The following is a 15,386-nucleotide window of genomic DNA, read 5'->3' on the forward strand; positions in this document are numbered from 1 at the left end:
TGGTGTTGCTTTTGTGTTTGCGGGCGTTTTGAGTAACCATGCGGGAGAGGTGGGCTGCTGTGCCCCGGTGTGGGGCCGTGACAGTCCTGGCCGCGGGGATCTGGTGGGGGCTCCGTTGTGGTTGGTTTGGGGGCTGTGGTGTGGAAGTGCGCTCACGGTCCTTTCATGAGTTCATTCCGCCAGGTTGCGCGTGCCCCAGCAGGGAGAGGCAGGCTTGAGATCTGAGAGCCATCTGTGGTGATGTTCCATCCCAGAGGCTCTGCATGATTTACTAGAGCAGTGCGCTCGGCGTCTTGCTTAGTCAGCAGCTCCAGACACTAAGAGTTTCCCATCTGGGGTGAAGGCACAAGCATGGGCCACATCCAGGACTCCCTGCAGAAAGCATTTCACTTTCAGGGTACATGTCCTGCCTGCCCCCAGCCTCCCCTGGCAGGCCTTTTACTGCACCTTTGGGTGCTATGCCCACAGGCCTTACCTTCAGGGTCTCAATGCATTTTCCTGTGTTGCAGTCCCAGACTTTGACCTGGAAATAAAAACAAGCAGAAGGGTGGGGAGACCTCACCCTGTAAGTCTGACGTCCTTGAAATCACTTTGGGGTGAGTCCGAGCCAACCTCTTAACCTTTTTGGCATGGGTTTTGTTCTCCGAGGTGTATTTAACATGCTCAGCATAATTTCTGATGTAAAAATTCAGGGCAATGCGGTTTTCTTTTCTCTGAAGCTGTGATGAGTCTTAAAAATGTCAGTGCCAGGGGCAGCTGAGTGGTACAGTTGGTCAAGCCTTTGATTCTTGGTTTTGGCTCAGGTCATGATCTCAGTCATGAGTTTGAGCTCTGCATTGGGCTGAGAGCAGGGAGTCTGCTTAAGATACTCTGTCTCTCCCTTAGCTTCCGCCCCTCCCTACTCCCATACACACTCTCAAAGGGGACAGGCACCAGGGTGGCTTAGTGTGTTAAGCAACTGCCCTTGGCTCAGGTCATGATCCCGGGATCAGGCCCTGCATTGGCCTTCTCAGTGTGGGCAATCTGCTTCTCCCTTAGGGCACTCTCAAAATCTCTAAAAAAGAAAAAGTCATTGCCACTAGCATTTGGGCCAGCACAGACCTTGGTGCCAGGCAATAGGTACAGAGGAGGTTGGCAGCTGGGTTCTGCCTGTGGAACCCTCCCATTTAGGGCAAATAGGATATGGACATTTCTAAAGTGCTGAGGGTTTTGCTAACGGAAGGTGTTGGCATAGGAGTTTGCCAGGAGGGTGGGCCAGGTGGGCTGGGCTTACCGTGCGGGAGTAGCCAGCACTGGCCAGCTGTGACTCATCCGGGGAGAAAGCTATGCTCTTCACCCAGGTAACATGGCCCTTGAGCTGAACAAGCAGGCTTCTGGTAGAGGGCTTCCAGATGTGGATAGTCTTATCCCAGGAGCCAGAAGCCTGGACAGCAGACAGCTCTAAGCCCATGGGTCTGGAGCCAGCAGGGGACCAGCCCAGAACCAAGGGAAACCCAGCTCACCAGGAGGCCGGATGCCGAGTAGCACAGGCAGCTGATGTTACCACTGTGGCCCTCCAGCTCGTGGGGGAATATCACCGGGATCTCCATCCGCAGGTCCCAGATGCAAATAGTGGAGTCCCAGGAGCCAGTGGCCTGCAGACATCTGCTGTGAGCATGAACCAGCTAACCCGTGCCCGCCATTGTGGTTCCTAGCTAGCCAGACTCCGAGAAAGCATCTTACAGATGAGGAAACGGGCTCAGAAGAGCAGTCACTCAAGGTCTGGAATTCTAACCACAGCTCAGCCCCAGGTGGGAAAGTGGGTATGGGTTCCAGGTTCCTTGAGGTGGGCTCAGGCAGAGGTGGTGTGGCTCACCAGGAAGTCTGAGCTGGGTGCGAAGTCACTGCTCTGGATGGCGTCTTGGTGCCCTCCCAAGTGGCGCAGCATCTGGCCAGACTGCAGGAGAGAGCCCTGAGCTTTGGAGGACAGCCCAGAAGTCTTGTACCAGATTCTAGGCCTCAGATAGGTCAGATCAGGCCCTCCTTGCGAGCTGCATGGGTAAGGTGATGACACAGGGTCTGGGGAGACTACCTGAGCCTTGACAGGAGAGGATAGGCCAGGCCAGGTCAACCTCATGGGGAGATGGATTGCCAGCTGTGGGCATGGGCAGTAGGGCAGATGGAACAACCTTTCTGGGGCCACTGTTGGGGGTGGGGTGTGTCTCCTCCTGGTCCCAGGTCCTGCTCTGGCCACCCTTCCACACACCTGCACTTCCCAGAGCATCACCCGCTTGTCCCAGCCACCTGATGCCAGCTGCTTTGAGTCAGGGCTGAAGCTGACCGTCTCCACACTCCGCTGGTGACCTGCAGATACGAAGTTGGAGAGCGGTCATGGTGGAACAGGACACAGCAAGATCTAAAAAGGAACCCAGGCCTCGCTGCTTGGCTCCTGTCCCATCCCGCTTACCCTTTAGGACATGCAGACACTTAGCTTCTGCTGCATCCCACAGGCGGATGGTACAGTCACAAGAGGTAGTGGCAAAAAGGCGGCCATCAGGGGAGAAGCGGCAGAACTTCACGGGACCTGGGTAAGCAGCCATGGTCAGGGAACAGGGTGCTGTCCTCCACTTCCAGCCCTTGCTGGCCAGCCCCTGCTAATTTCTCCCAGCCTTGTCACCTGCTTGCCTTCTCACTCCCTTCTAACCCTCTCACCCTTCAGCTATCTGGCAAGCCAAGCTTCCATGGCTTCACCAGGAACACCCCAACCCTAATTTGCACATTTGTAAAATCAATACCAAAAGCAAATGCAGACACTTCCCAGTAACTTTTTGAGAGCCCACCCTGGGTTCAGAGTTCTAGCACTGGACTTCCTATATTATTAGCATTAGGCAGTCTGCCCTGTAATCACCAGATTTTTTTCTTGTCTCAATAATAATTACAGTAGTTATATCTACTGGGTCCTTACTGGGTGCTAGGCACTTCGCTTGAATTATCTCATCCCATAGGGTAGCAACTATCTCTAAAGAGAAGAAAATGGAGACTCAAGTGACACAACTTATGATCACAGTCAAAAAAGTAGTTTAACATAGATGAAACCTTGAAGGACATTATGCCAAGTGAAGTAAGCAAGTCACAAAGAGAAATACTGTATGATTCCACTTATACAAGGTACCTAGAGTAAATTCATTGAGAAAGCATGGTGGTTGCCAGGGTCTAAAACAAAGGAGGAATGGGGAGTTTAATGGGTATAAAGTTTACAGTTTGCAAGATAAAGAGTTCTGGAGACCAGTTACATAACGAACGTACTTAACACTACTGAACTGTGCATTTAAGAATGGTGAAGACAGTAAATATGTATATTTTTAAACAATTTTTAGAACAATAGTAGAGTTGGGACACCTGGCTGGCTCAATCAGTAGAGCATGTGACTCTTGATCTCAGGGTCATGTGTTCCAGCCCCATGTTGGGTGTAGAGATTAAAAAATTAAAAACAGGGCGCCAGGGTGGCTCAGTGGGTTAAGCCGCTGCCTTCGGCTCAGGTCATGATCTCAGGGTCCTGGGATCGAGTCTCAGCAGGGAGCCTGCTTCCCTCTCTCTCTCTCTCTGCCTGCCTCTCTGTCTACTTGTGATCTCTGTCAAATAAATAAATAAAATCTTAAAAAAAAAAATTAAAAACAAAAGCAGTAGTAGGATCTGAGTCCAGGTCTGTTGGCATCAAAGTTCCCAGGGAGCATGTCCTGTGTCCTTTCTCTACTGCTCCAGCCCTGCCCAGACTGTCTTGTCTGGATGCCCAGGTCAGATGTCAGAGGTCACTGTGATAGGCTCTACAGAATGCCAGACAGAACCACAGGCCTTCGTGTCCACATCCAGCCTGAGGAGCCCCACCTGTGTGGCCACTCAGCCTCCATAGCAGCTGCCCGCTGTGGGTCTCCCAGCCATACACACAGCCATCCTCAGATGCTGTCAGCAGCCTCTGGCCATCCGGAGAGAAGGCGGAGGAGTTGACCTGGAAGGAGAGCACAGAAGTAGCTCCAGCCTGGGGCAAGAAACACCTGTCAGTTTACCCTGACCTTAGACTCCAGGAACAGCCCCAAACACTGCCCCAGGAACCCCAGGTGGGAGCTTGGACTTCAGGCTTCCCTCTACAACCACAGCCCAGAATGCCAGAACCACTCTTGCAATCCGAGGCAAGAACTTGGAGCCCTCTCTAGAATTCTGTAAAACCTGAGCCCGCAGCTCAGAGCCCTCATTGAAGGTAGAGGCTGGAGCCTTTTCTAGGAGTAGAGCCTAACACCCCAGAACCAAGAGCCCATTCTAGAGATGGAGCCTAGACCTAGGAGTTGAAGACCTACTCTAAACCATGGATTCACTTTAAAGCCAAAGTCAAAAGAACACTGGAGTCGGTCAAGCGTTTGAGCCCTCAAGAACCAGAGCTTAGAATCTGGAGCTGGGGGCCAGAGAACCCAAGGCAGAATCAGGAACCCTCTAAACCCAAAGACAGGAGCCGAGAGTCAGCAGAGCCCTACTGGACCTCACCTCCCCACGGTGCCGGCCAAAGAATTTCACTCTCTCCACGGCCAGCGGCCCTGGGGCCCCGCTGTTCATGGGCCCCAGGCCGCCGGGCCCGGTGGGCTGTCTCCCAGGCAGGCGCTGGTCCGGCCTGCAGCCCTCACTTGGGACAAGGTAGAGGGGATGGGAGAAGTTGTGTACAAGCGGTCTCCATGGCAATCAGGGCGGGGTGCGCAGCCGCCTCAGAGTCTCTGGGAAGCCAAAAGGGCAGGTTGGGAGAGACGGCTCTCAGCTACTGGGAGGTGGGGCGCAGCGGACAGAACCTCCGGGCGGCCCGGATTAGGGACTTCCACGCCGGCCACCACCGCCGGCCGGACCTTGGGCAGCTCGGATCGCGGGGCCAGACGACGCGCACGGCGGCCGCTAGAGGGCATGCCAGCCCCAAACACCGCGTGCGCCTGAACCCGCACACAGAGGCGAGTCATTCGCCCAGGGCTCCCAGACCCCTTTGAGAGGAGCCGGTTTCCCCATGTGCGCAATGGGGTTGTACATCCCCGTCCCCCAGGGACTGCAGGCTTGAGCCAAGGGCAAGGCCTGGCACGTGTGGTAGGTGCCCAGGAGAGCCCACCCTGGTGCCAGGACCTCTTTCCTCTTGGAGTGTCCAGTACTGAGGCTGAACAGCTCCCATGGAGGGGGCTGGAACAGATACCCAGCTCTGCCCTGCCGAATGTTGGGGGGGTCAGAGGTAGTGTGGGTAAAGCACAGGGCATGAGAAAGTGGGGTCACTTGCTAACATCCTGGCAGCACAAAATGTGGCATCCGAGGATGTGGAAATGGTGAGGAGGCTCCAGGAGCTGTCGAGTTCCTTGCTGGATAGTTGAAGCTGATATCAGACAAGAATGGGGTTTGGTTTCAATGTTCATTTTACAGATGAGGGAATGGAAGCTCCACAAGGTGGGGGGGACTTGCCCAAGGCCACTCAGGCAATAGGAAAGGAACTAGGACTTAGCCCATGTCTGTCTGACTTTGTGGGCCTGTAGGACCATCTGCCATGAATTCCAGGAGCTTCAAGCAGATGCCAAGATCCCTAACTCCTGGTACATCTGGGAAACTGAGGCCCTGAAGGGGCATATGTGGCCCAGTCATCCAGCACCTCTATGGCAGAGCTGGGCCCAGTCCCTCCAATGGGCCAGGGATGGGACAGAGATATCCTCCCCGCCACTATCCCGTGGATTCCAGGCTCTCTGGAGGCCGGGAGGTGGGGGAGCTGGGCTTTGGGAGCTTCAAATTCAAGGATTCCCAGCCATGACTCACACCCCTCCACACACACCCACCCCCCGACCTCTTTGCCAGACTCTTCTCACGAGATCCACTGTGCTCTTGCTCTATTTTAGGTCCCAGACAGTCAGGCGGGAGAAGGGACGACAATGGTGGCTTTGAGGCGGCACCACCCGCATCCTAACTCCAAAAGGGCCCAGGTCACTGAGTTGGGCCTGTAAGGCCACTACCTCATCCCCAGACATGCGTGCATACGCAGCTCCCCAGAGTTGTCTGGCCCCTGGGCCCTCTCCCCTCCCTCTGCGCAGGCAACCCCGCCTCCGAGTCCATGCCCCCTCTGGAGCATTTCCCCAGCCAACTGGCTGCTCCTGCTCTACCTGGAGGGCCCAAAACCACCTAACCTAGTCCAGCCCATCACTCCCAGAGCCCTGGGAACAGACCTTGGCCACCAGCCCAGGGACTACTCAGCTGGTAGAGCTGGAGCTTGGGTTAAAATATTTGGGGGGGGGGGGGCGCCTGAGTGGCTCAGTCAGCTAACCATCTGACTCTTTTTTTGGCTCAGGTCATGATCTCAGGGTCGTAAGAGGCCTCATGTCCAGCTCCATGCTGGGCATGGGGCCTGTTTTAAGATTCTCTCCCTGTCTCACTGCCTGCCTCTCCCCCTACTCATGTTCTCTCTCTTAAAAAAAAAAAAAAAAAAAAAAAAGATTGTATTTATTTGACCGAGAGAGCAGGAGGAGAGCACAAGCAGGGAGGGGGGGCAAAGGGAGGGTGGGGGAAGTTGTGAGGGTCAGTCCCAGGGTCCTGGGGTCATGATCTGAGCTGAAGGCAGACCTTTAACTCACTGAGCCACCCGGGCCCCCCCACCCATTCTTTTTTTAAAGTAAGCCCTAGGCCCACCTTGGTGCCTGAACTATTCACGACCCGAAGATCAAGAGTCACATGCTCTACTGACTGAGCCAGCCCCCAGGATTAAAATCTTTTTGCTTGACAGCGGAGTTTTGGCTGAGACTACCCACCATGAATTCCAGGGGCCTCAGGAGCCAAAGCATATCCACCTCTCCGGCCGCATCCTGTCCCTGTCCGCTGCTCTCCCACCCCCACTTTGCTCCCCAAACTCCGCTCAAGGGCCCTTTTCCCCATCCCTCCAGCTTTACTCCCAACCTGGGCCTGTGTACACAGGGCTCCCCATCCTCTTGGCCTCATGCTTGGGCTCTGGCTCAAATATCACTTTTCCAGGGCGCCTTCCCTTGCCCATCCCCCAGACTAAGTCAGAGCTTCTGCCCCAGAGATGGGGCATTAGAGCCACCGGTCTGGGTTAAACTCGAGTTCTGCCACTCTAGCTCTGCATACCAGGCAAGTCACCTGATCACTCAGGGCCCTGTTTCCTCAACTGTAAAATGAGCACCGTCACAGTGTCTGTCTTCTAAGGAATCGGTGAGATGGTGCCAGAAGGGCTCCTGGCAAGCAGTAAGCCCTCAGAGAAGTGGGAGAGCTTGCGACAGCCACAAGCCTAAAATCTAAACGTGACGCTCTGAATGTCCTTTGCCAGGCTCACCCAAGCGGCCTGCAGCGGGGCATACCTCACAACGTAGAAAGAACCTGGTGCCCAAGGACAGTCCAACTCCATGCCCAGTGGAGGCTGAGGGTCTTGGGCAGAGGGTTTGGTCCGTGGTGGGGGAAGGGAGGGCCTGAGTGGTGGATCATGGTCACCATGGCAGCAGAAGTATTTCACTGGCCCAGGTTCTGCCCCTGGGATTGGGAGAGTCTGATTCTAACCTCTCCATAAGGGTCCTCAAGGATGCCTTTTGCCACCTCTAGACTTTCTCTTCCTTCTCAGGGAGACTGCCACATTCTCTCCCCAGCCCAGATTGTCCAGGTTTTGCTGGACTTTTCTACTCTCACTTTGACTCTTTTTTTAAATTATCATTTTTAAAAAGGGTTTTATTTATGTATTTGACAGAGAGAGACACAGCAAGAGAGGGGACACAAGCATGGGAAGTGGGAGAGGGAGAATCAGGCTTCCTGCAGAGCAGGGAGCCCGATGTGGGGCTCAATCCCAGGTCCCTGGCATCATGACCTGAGCTGAAGACAGACACTTAATGGCTGAGCCACCCAGGCGCCCCTCACTTTGAGTCTTGAAGGTGACCCATGGTCCCGGGACCAGCCTTGCCTTTCTTCTTTTTCTCAAAATACCTGCCTTCCCACGCCCCTCGGTTCCCTCTCAAACTGCCATGAGTACACAGCCACTTGAAAGATGAAACTGGAAATTCAGAGAGTGAAATTACTTGCTCAAGGTCACACAGCCAGAAAGTGGTAAACCTGGGGTGCCTGGGTGGCTCAGTTGGTTAAATATCTGCCTTCAGCTCAGATCATGACCTCAAGGTCCTGGGCTCGAGCCCCGCATCGGACTCCCCTGCTCCACTGGGAATTCGCTTCTCCTTCTCCCTCTCCCTGCTCATTCTTTCTCTCTCTCACTCATTCTCAAATAAATAAATAAAATCTTAGGAAAAAAAAGTAGTAAAGTTTAGATTCTGATCTATGTCGATCACCCCCAAGGCCGTGGCTCATTCCATGCACCAGACACTCTTTCAATATAGCTTGGGGAAGTTGGGGTGTAAGCCCCCGTCTGCCCCCAACACATAGCCCACTCCTCTATGAATGGGACTTCACTACCCCTCACGATAGCCTATCCCATCACAGGAAACTCCCACTATTTATTTTTTATCTTTTTAAAAGATTTTATTTATTTATTTGACAGATCACAATTAGGCAGAGAGGCAGGCAGAAAAGAGAGCGGGAAGCAGGCTCCCTGCCGAGCAGAGGCCCCAATGCAGGGCTTGATCCTAGGACCCTGAGATCATGACCTGAGCCAAAGGCAGTGGCTCAACCCACTGAACCACCCAGATGTCCCCCACTATTTTTTTTTTTTAAGATTTTATTTATTTATCCGACAGAGAGAGAGACAGCAAGAGAGGGAACACAAGCAGGGGGAGTGGGAGAGGGAGAAGCAGGCTTCCCGCAGAGCAAGGAGCCTGATGTGGGGCCTGATCCCAGTACCCTGGGATCATGACCTGAGCTGAAGGCAGACACTCAATGACTGAACCACCCAGATGCCCCCAGGAAACTCCCACTGTTGGAAAGTCTTGGGTGAGTCAGAATCTGCTTCATACTGTCCAACAGAGTCGGAGCTAGGCCCAGCACACATCCCTGCAATTCCAGTGCAGGGACACAGCCAGCTAGCTCTGAGAGGCTACAAACAATCCAAATAGTCAAAAACTGTAGAAATAGATGATTGTATAGCCAAACCATGACAGCTACCCTGCCAGGGACATGAACGACACATAGCTCTGATATTGATGTACAAATGTCTCACAAACCATCAGCGTCAGCTCAGCAAATAACAACGTAGCAGAGGGTGCTCTAGACAAGGTCCCATCTTATGAAAATTAAGACATGCCGAAGGCAACCCTCCTTTACTCAGGCATACATCCACAGTACTGAAACTAAGTAAAGCAGGGAATGCCAAACTTCCAAATCACCAGAGTGGTTAACTATGAGGAGAAGAAGGGAGGGGACACAGGGGACCCGGAACAGTCCTTGCTCCTGGGGGTAATTCTGGCTCAGAGCTGGGCCATGGGCATTCAGGTGTTTGTTGAGTTGGTCTCTAATACTCTGCCCTACCTTTCTGGCCCCTGTCCACCCCTCCTGCCGGCTTCTGGCTTCCTCACCCCGTCCTCCATCCCTTGTCTCCACCACCCATGGTCCTGAGCAGTTTAGGGCATCATGCAATGCCAGGGTTGGGGTGCGCTTTCCCACAGTGCCCCAGGAAACAGAGAAGGCTGTTTTGTATCGAAAGCCCGCAGAGCAAAGGTGGAAAGTCAGACTGCGCTGGTTCCTGCCAGCTTTCCAGCTCCCAGCACTGGTTCCCGAGGCTGCCCGCCTAAACTGCTCCAATTTCCTCAAAGTCCTGTTTTTGTTTTTGTTTTAAGATTTTATTTATTTGACAGAGAGAGAGAGATCACAAGTAGGCAGAGAGGCAGGCAGAGAGAAAGTGGGAAGCAGGCTCCCTGCTGAGCAAAGAACCCAATGTAGGACTGGATTCCAGGACCCTGAGATCATGACCTGAGCCAAAGACAGAGGCTTAACCCACTGAGCCACTCAGGCGCCCCTCAAAGTCCTGTTTTTGCCGAGTCAGCTCCAGTGTGGTTTTGTTGTTGTTGTTGTGTATTGTTTTGTTTTCTATTGACTTGCCTCCCAAACGGCTTCGGCTAAAGCATTTCTGTGGTCTTTACAGCTGGTCCCCTACGATTGTATCTTTGGGGCTTCTCCAGACTTCCCCTGCAGTTACTTGCACACAGAGGTCCTAGCTCTCCAGGTGGGAGCAACACCGGAGCCACCTTTACTGGACTGCACTGCCATTGTTATTGTCACTCCTACTAAAGTATGGGGACCAGACCTGGAAACATGCTCTCTGTGTATGGGCCAACAAGTGCCAAGTTGAAAGGCCCTGTCATTTCCAGTTTTCTAGACAATCTCTAACAATGCAGCCTGCATTGCTGGAGGCATTTATCTTTGCAACAGCTGCATTATTCTGGTGACTCAATGAATTTGCAGGGAGGGCTTTTTCCCACGAAGCACTGTCCAGCCAACTCTCCCTTCCCTATATGGCACTTGCACAATGGATTTATCGGGAACACGCAAAATGTTATGTTATGTTGATTAGGTGTCATTCTCTTGGATCTGAGCCAGCCATCTAGTCCTGAAAGCATTCTTAAGTCTGGCTTCTGTTGCACAAAAGGTTGATTCCGCCACTGTGGCAGCTGTGAATTTTATGAGCAGGTCTTCCGTGTTCCAAATTCAAACTGTGAAAATGATGATCAATGGGAAATGCTACAGACAGAGCCCTGTGGCCTACCACTGGAGATTTCCACGGATTCTGCTTTGGTTTTTTGTTTTGTTTTGTTTTTGCACCCATCCGCACCCATCCATGCTCAAGAATCATGAACTAACTGTGCGGTGAAGGAGCGCCCACTCCCTTAGGAGCGGATCTGGGTAGGGAGGAGAGCAATGAGCTCCTACCTCAAGCCTGGCTCTCTGGTTGCAAAGAACAGAAAGTATCCATGGCCCAAAGAGACCATATGGGAAGGGGCTGGGGGGAATCAATGATGGGAAGGACAGGAAGCAGGGCGGTTAAGCCAGTGCGCCTCAAAGCTCACAGGATCCTTGGGCAGCATATGATTGGCCCAGCATGGATCACGTGCACGGTGGGGCGGGGCACATTGATTGGCACTCCTGGTATGATCAGGGCTTTTATTCCCAGTCCCACCCTCCTCTGCTAATCAATCAGGGATGTCAGGGCTTAATACCTGCTGTGCACAGTGGGATCAGAAGGCCCACAAGTGCGTTCAGATCTGGCCCCAGAGTCCATCCTTTGTGACCTCGGGAAGTTCTGTGCTGCTGTTCTGTGCTTCCTTTTCTTCGTGTCTACAATTAGGATAATGATTAATACCCACCTCCTACACTTGTTTTGAGCATTGAGTTTTAATACATGCAAAGTGCTTGGAACAGCGTCTGGCACATTGTTAAGTGCTCTGTGATGGTGAGCTGTGTTATTGAAGTATTCTATCACAAGTACGCGGGTTTCTAGTGTAGTCCGGAGGGTAAGAAGATAATCCCCCATGTCTTAGGGAACCCTGGGAGGACAGGAATTATCTGGAAGGGCACAGTTGCCCTGTTGGTAAAGGAGAGAGGGAAGAGCATAGTGATTTCATTCCCAGTGACCCTCCTTGGCATTTCTAGTCACCGCGTCCTTTTCTGAGGACTCTCAGATCACTGCTGGATAATCTGTCCAGAACTGTTTGGCAATCAGTGTTGGGCTAATATTCCCTGATTGCTGGACTCACCCTTTCTGGAAAAGTGGGAATGCAGTGGCTTTCTTCCCTCCTGGTTCCTGGCCTCTGGCAGTTCCTTTTGGCGTCAGAGTTACACCTTCTGTTCTGGCTCTCTTGACATACAATTTGCTAGACCTAGAAACTCGGTTGTATTTATTTATCTTATCATATTTTTAGCCTGTGTTTTTCTAAGACCGTTTTTCTGTTTGGGTAGCAGAGTGACCCAGATGCCAGAGGGAACCGGAGAAGCTCAGGGGGCTTGACCACCACCCACTCTCCCAACCATGGGCCGTGGCCCTGGGCCTCCGTTCCAAGCTCTCAGGTTCAGGGACACTTAACCACAGGCTTCTTGGGCCAATCCCACGTTCCAGTAACTTTTACAGAGAAGGAGAAATCTCTGAGGCCCTGGGATGAGCACCACGAAGGTCATGGACACACTCCTCGAGCCAGGCCCAGATTCGGATGGAATGAGGGGGGCAGGGGCGGGCGTCTGGGCAGGGCCTCTGTGCGCTCATCCAACTTGTGGAGACAGGACCTCAGCCTAGCCCGAGAGGACTTTTATGGTATTTATTGACTTTTTAAAACGCTTAAAACATCCGGGACACAACAGGGGGACAGTCACCCGTTTTCCCAAGTTCCCGGGGTTGTGGCTGTTGTTTTTCTTCAGGTGAGGCCTGTGCCTGCATCTTAAGAATGTCTTAAATTATATTCTGCAAATAAATACATATATATATGTGTGTGTATATATATATATATATACTAAAAAAATAAAAGATGCAAGTGTCCATTCACTCCCCCATACCTCCAGCCTGACTCCTTAAAGGAGGCAGCTGTGAACAGTTGTGGGGGTGGGCATATTTCTAGTGACTTCCCCTTTGAACCCTGTTTTCTCTCTGTAAAGTGGAAACAGTGACACTTGGTCCAAGGGGCTCTGAGAAAGGAGGGGCTGCCTCGTTAAATGAGACAGAACCTGGCCTGGGGCCTTGGGCCTAATAAGTGGTCAGGAAATGGCTGCTCCCTTCCAGTGGTTACCAAGAACTTGTGCCCCTTCAGGCCTCAGTGGCTCCATCTGTCTTCCAGCTTGCAGCCTGGGGTCAAGCCCCACCCACTGCTTTCTAGATGCTTCCAGAAGAAATTAACTCCAGGCCAACAATAATCAGGGCAGGAGAGGGAGTGAAACTCAGAGCACTCAAAGGCCTGCCAGTCTCAGTTGATAAGGACAACTTAGTACAATCTTATTTTTTGCAGATGAGGAGACTAGGGTCTGAGTTGGGAGGTAAGTTCCCCAAACCAGTGCGACTGGTGGGCGGTAGAGCCAGAATGGAGACCAGGCCTGAGTCCTAAACTGTCCGTCTTGCCATGCCACCCTGACTGCAAGTCCGTCATTCTTCGCTGTGCTCAGCCCAGGCCCAGAGGAGGTCTTGAAAATGCTTTCTGAGTGTTGAGACGCAGGAATAAATGAGCTGGGCTACATTATATATATTCTGTGTCACTCCGATCAGTACAGTGTTGGTTTTCCTTTCATATCCCTTATTCCCTGTGATTTTTCTCACGAGATCCTACCTCGCAGGAAACTTCACACCCATTTCACAGATGGGGAAACTGAGATTCAGTTCGCCCTAGGCTTTAGCCGCAGCACAACAAGGAAAGAGAGCCAGAACTCAAGCCCAAAGTGTCCGAACTCAGAGGCCCCGTGGATGGTTCCCCTGACCCCCACTGCTCTCTCCATGGTGCCGGGGCCAGCTTTGGGGACCTCTGGAGGAATCCAGCATGGGCAGAGCATAAAGCAGGTGGCCAGTACGTAGTGAACCGCCAGATGCTTGCATGAATCCCCTGAGAAAACATATGCATTACTTGTTTGCTTGGAGCCAAATAAATGATCAGGTCCTGCAACACTTGCCCAAGTCCCCTGAATGACCATTCTAGCCTCGCTGGGTTCAGCCTCCCCTGGATTCTATGTAGAGAGATCCCAGATGAAGCTGGTGTCCAGCCCTTGGGCTCCCTGTGTCCATCCTGGTTCTGGGGGAGAACAGTTGAGAAGGGTGAGGACTGGCTCTGGGGCATCTGTGAAGGCAGAGAACCAAAGTTGGCATCTGGTGGCCCTACCCTCACTTCCTAGTGTTTTGGGGGAACTTGACCCTACCCTAGGAATTACCGAGGAGGGCAGATCATCTGGGAGCAGAGCCCTGAGAGATGAAACCAGTGGCACGTAGCCTGGCTGACCCAGCAGCATCGGAAAGACAAGCATGGCCACAGCTCTGCTCATGGAGTTGGGCTAAACCCTGTCCTACTTCACTGAGTCCTCCCAGTGTGGCCCCAGCTGGGATCTGGAGTAGCTCTGTCCTGACACTTGACCCAGAAGACTGAGGGACCAGAGACCCAGGATGGGTGGTCTCCCTGTCTGTCCCTTGGTCCCTGGGCTGCTGATCCACCTTGGGCCCTGAATGGAGCTCCTGGAATCCCACTGGAATTGGGGGTGACGGGCTTGGCTTCAGGGCAAAGTGGGGCCGAAAGAGATGGGATGGTCATGCTGCCAGACCCCACACCGGCCCACATCGGCCCTCCTCTCTGCTTCCTTCCCCCACTTTTTTTTCATTTTTTCTTTGTTTCTGTCCTCTACCCCCATAGCCTTCTCCCACTTAGATCCCTCTCTCCTGCTCTTGCCAAATCCTGCCCCTCCCTCAAGCCCTATGCACCTGCCGCTTGAGCTCTGCAGGGCCTGAGAGACTCAGGGAGGAGGACTGGGCCCCCTCGGGGCAGTCAGAGAGGTCAGCTGGAGAGCCCCGAGGAGACTATGGGCTTCTAGGCTCCTGGAGGTAAGGAGGTAGCTGTCAGATGCAAAACAGAGAGAAAAAGATCTGGGAGGCAGCGATGGGCTGGGGGCCACCTGGAGGGTCAAATATGGGAAGCAAGAGTAAGAAGCTGAAAAGAGTTGCAGGAAATGGAGGCCTTAAATGCCAGGATAAGGGGGTTGGTTCACATCTCCTGGGCAGTGGTTCTCAGAGTAGATGTCATGGAACCCAGTGGGTGCAAGAAGGAACCTGGGGAGTGGGGAGTGCATGGGTGGCTCCGTCAGTTAAGCTTCCGGCTCTTGATCTCAAAGTTGTGAGTTCAAGCCCTGTGCATTGGGCTCTACACTGGGCATCCAGCCTACTTTAAAAAATAAAAAGAAGAAGAAGAAGAAGAGAAAGAGGAAGAAGAAAGAAGGGAGGAGAAGAGGAAGAAGAGGAAAAGGAAGAGGAGAACAACCTTGGAATTCCTTGACGGGGTCAATGAAAGGTTGGGAAGAGGAGACCCAGGTGTGGAATTCTGGGCCGCTGGCCCGGCTCCAGCCAGAATGACTCTAATTTCACACCATTTATGGGCTGTGCTGCCACACATGTGGGGTGAGCAATGGGGAAAGGGGAATGGTATACAGCAGGGTCAAGGGGTGGCCCAACTTGGAGGAAGAACTGAACTCCAGGGGTCAAGGAACCCCCAGGCCTTTGTGCAGAGGGTCTCTGGCTTCCTGCCCTTTTCTTCTCAGGCCACCAGGAGGCAATAATAATCCTAATAACCCAACCATCACGGTGCCGGGAGGCGTGGTGCCACGCACAGCGCAACCACACCACATTTTCACACCAGGCCAGTACTTTTGCGGATGGGGATATTGAGGGCCTGGCAGAGGAACAGACTCCAAACCAGGGTCACCAGCCAGTTTCAGTGGCAGACTCAGGATACAGACCC

The 15,386-nt window shown here is 52.9% G+C and overlaps 1 protein-coding gene across 2 annotated transcripts; it reads right to left on the minus strand.

The window, feature by feature from the left end:
- Positions 1 to 4,836, minus strand: WDR38 (WD repeat domain 38). 2 transcript variants are annotated; one of them, XM_059143286.1, is made up of 9 exons: positions 4,516 to 4,832; positions 3,865 to 3,985; positions 2,447 to 2,563; positions 2,246 to 2,343; positions 1,856 to 1,936; positions 1,503 to 1,634; positions 1,274 to 1,423; positions 476 to 523; positions 1 to 372 (listed from the first exon to the last, which is right to left on the minus strand). In XM_059143286.1, exons 1-9 carry the CDS (start codon positions 4,582 to 4,584, stop codon positions 298 to 300), a joined length of 891 nt encoding a protein of 296 aa, XP_058999269.1. In that variant the 5' UTR covers positions 4,585 to 4,832; the 3' UTR covers positions 1 to 297. The 2 variants fall into 2 exon arrangements, with proteins under 2 accessions (XP_058999269.1, XP_058999270.1); XM_059143287.1 differs by lacking the exon at positions 1,856 to 1,936 and having other exon boundaries at positions 4,516 to 4,836.
- Positions 4,837 to 15,386: the final 10,550 nt, after the last annotated feature.

Source organism: Mustela lutreola, chromosome 12 (assembly GCF_030435805.1).
Source record: "Mustela lutreola isolate mMusLut2 chromosome 12, mMusLut2.pri, whole genome shotgun sequence".
NCBI classification, from domain to species: domain Eukaryota; kingdom Metazoa; phylum Chordata; class Mammalia; order Carnivora; family Mustelidae; genus Mustela; species Mustela lutreola.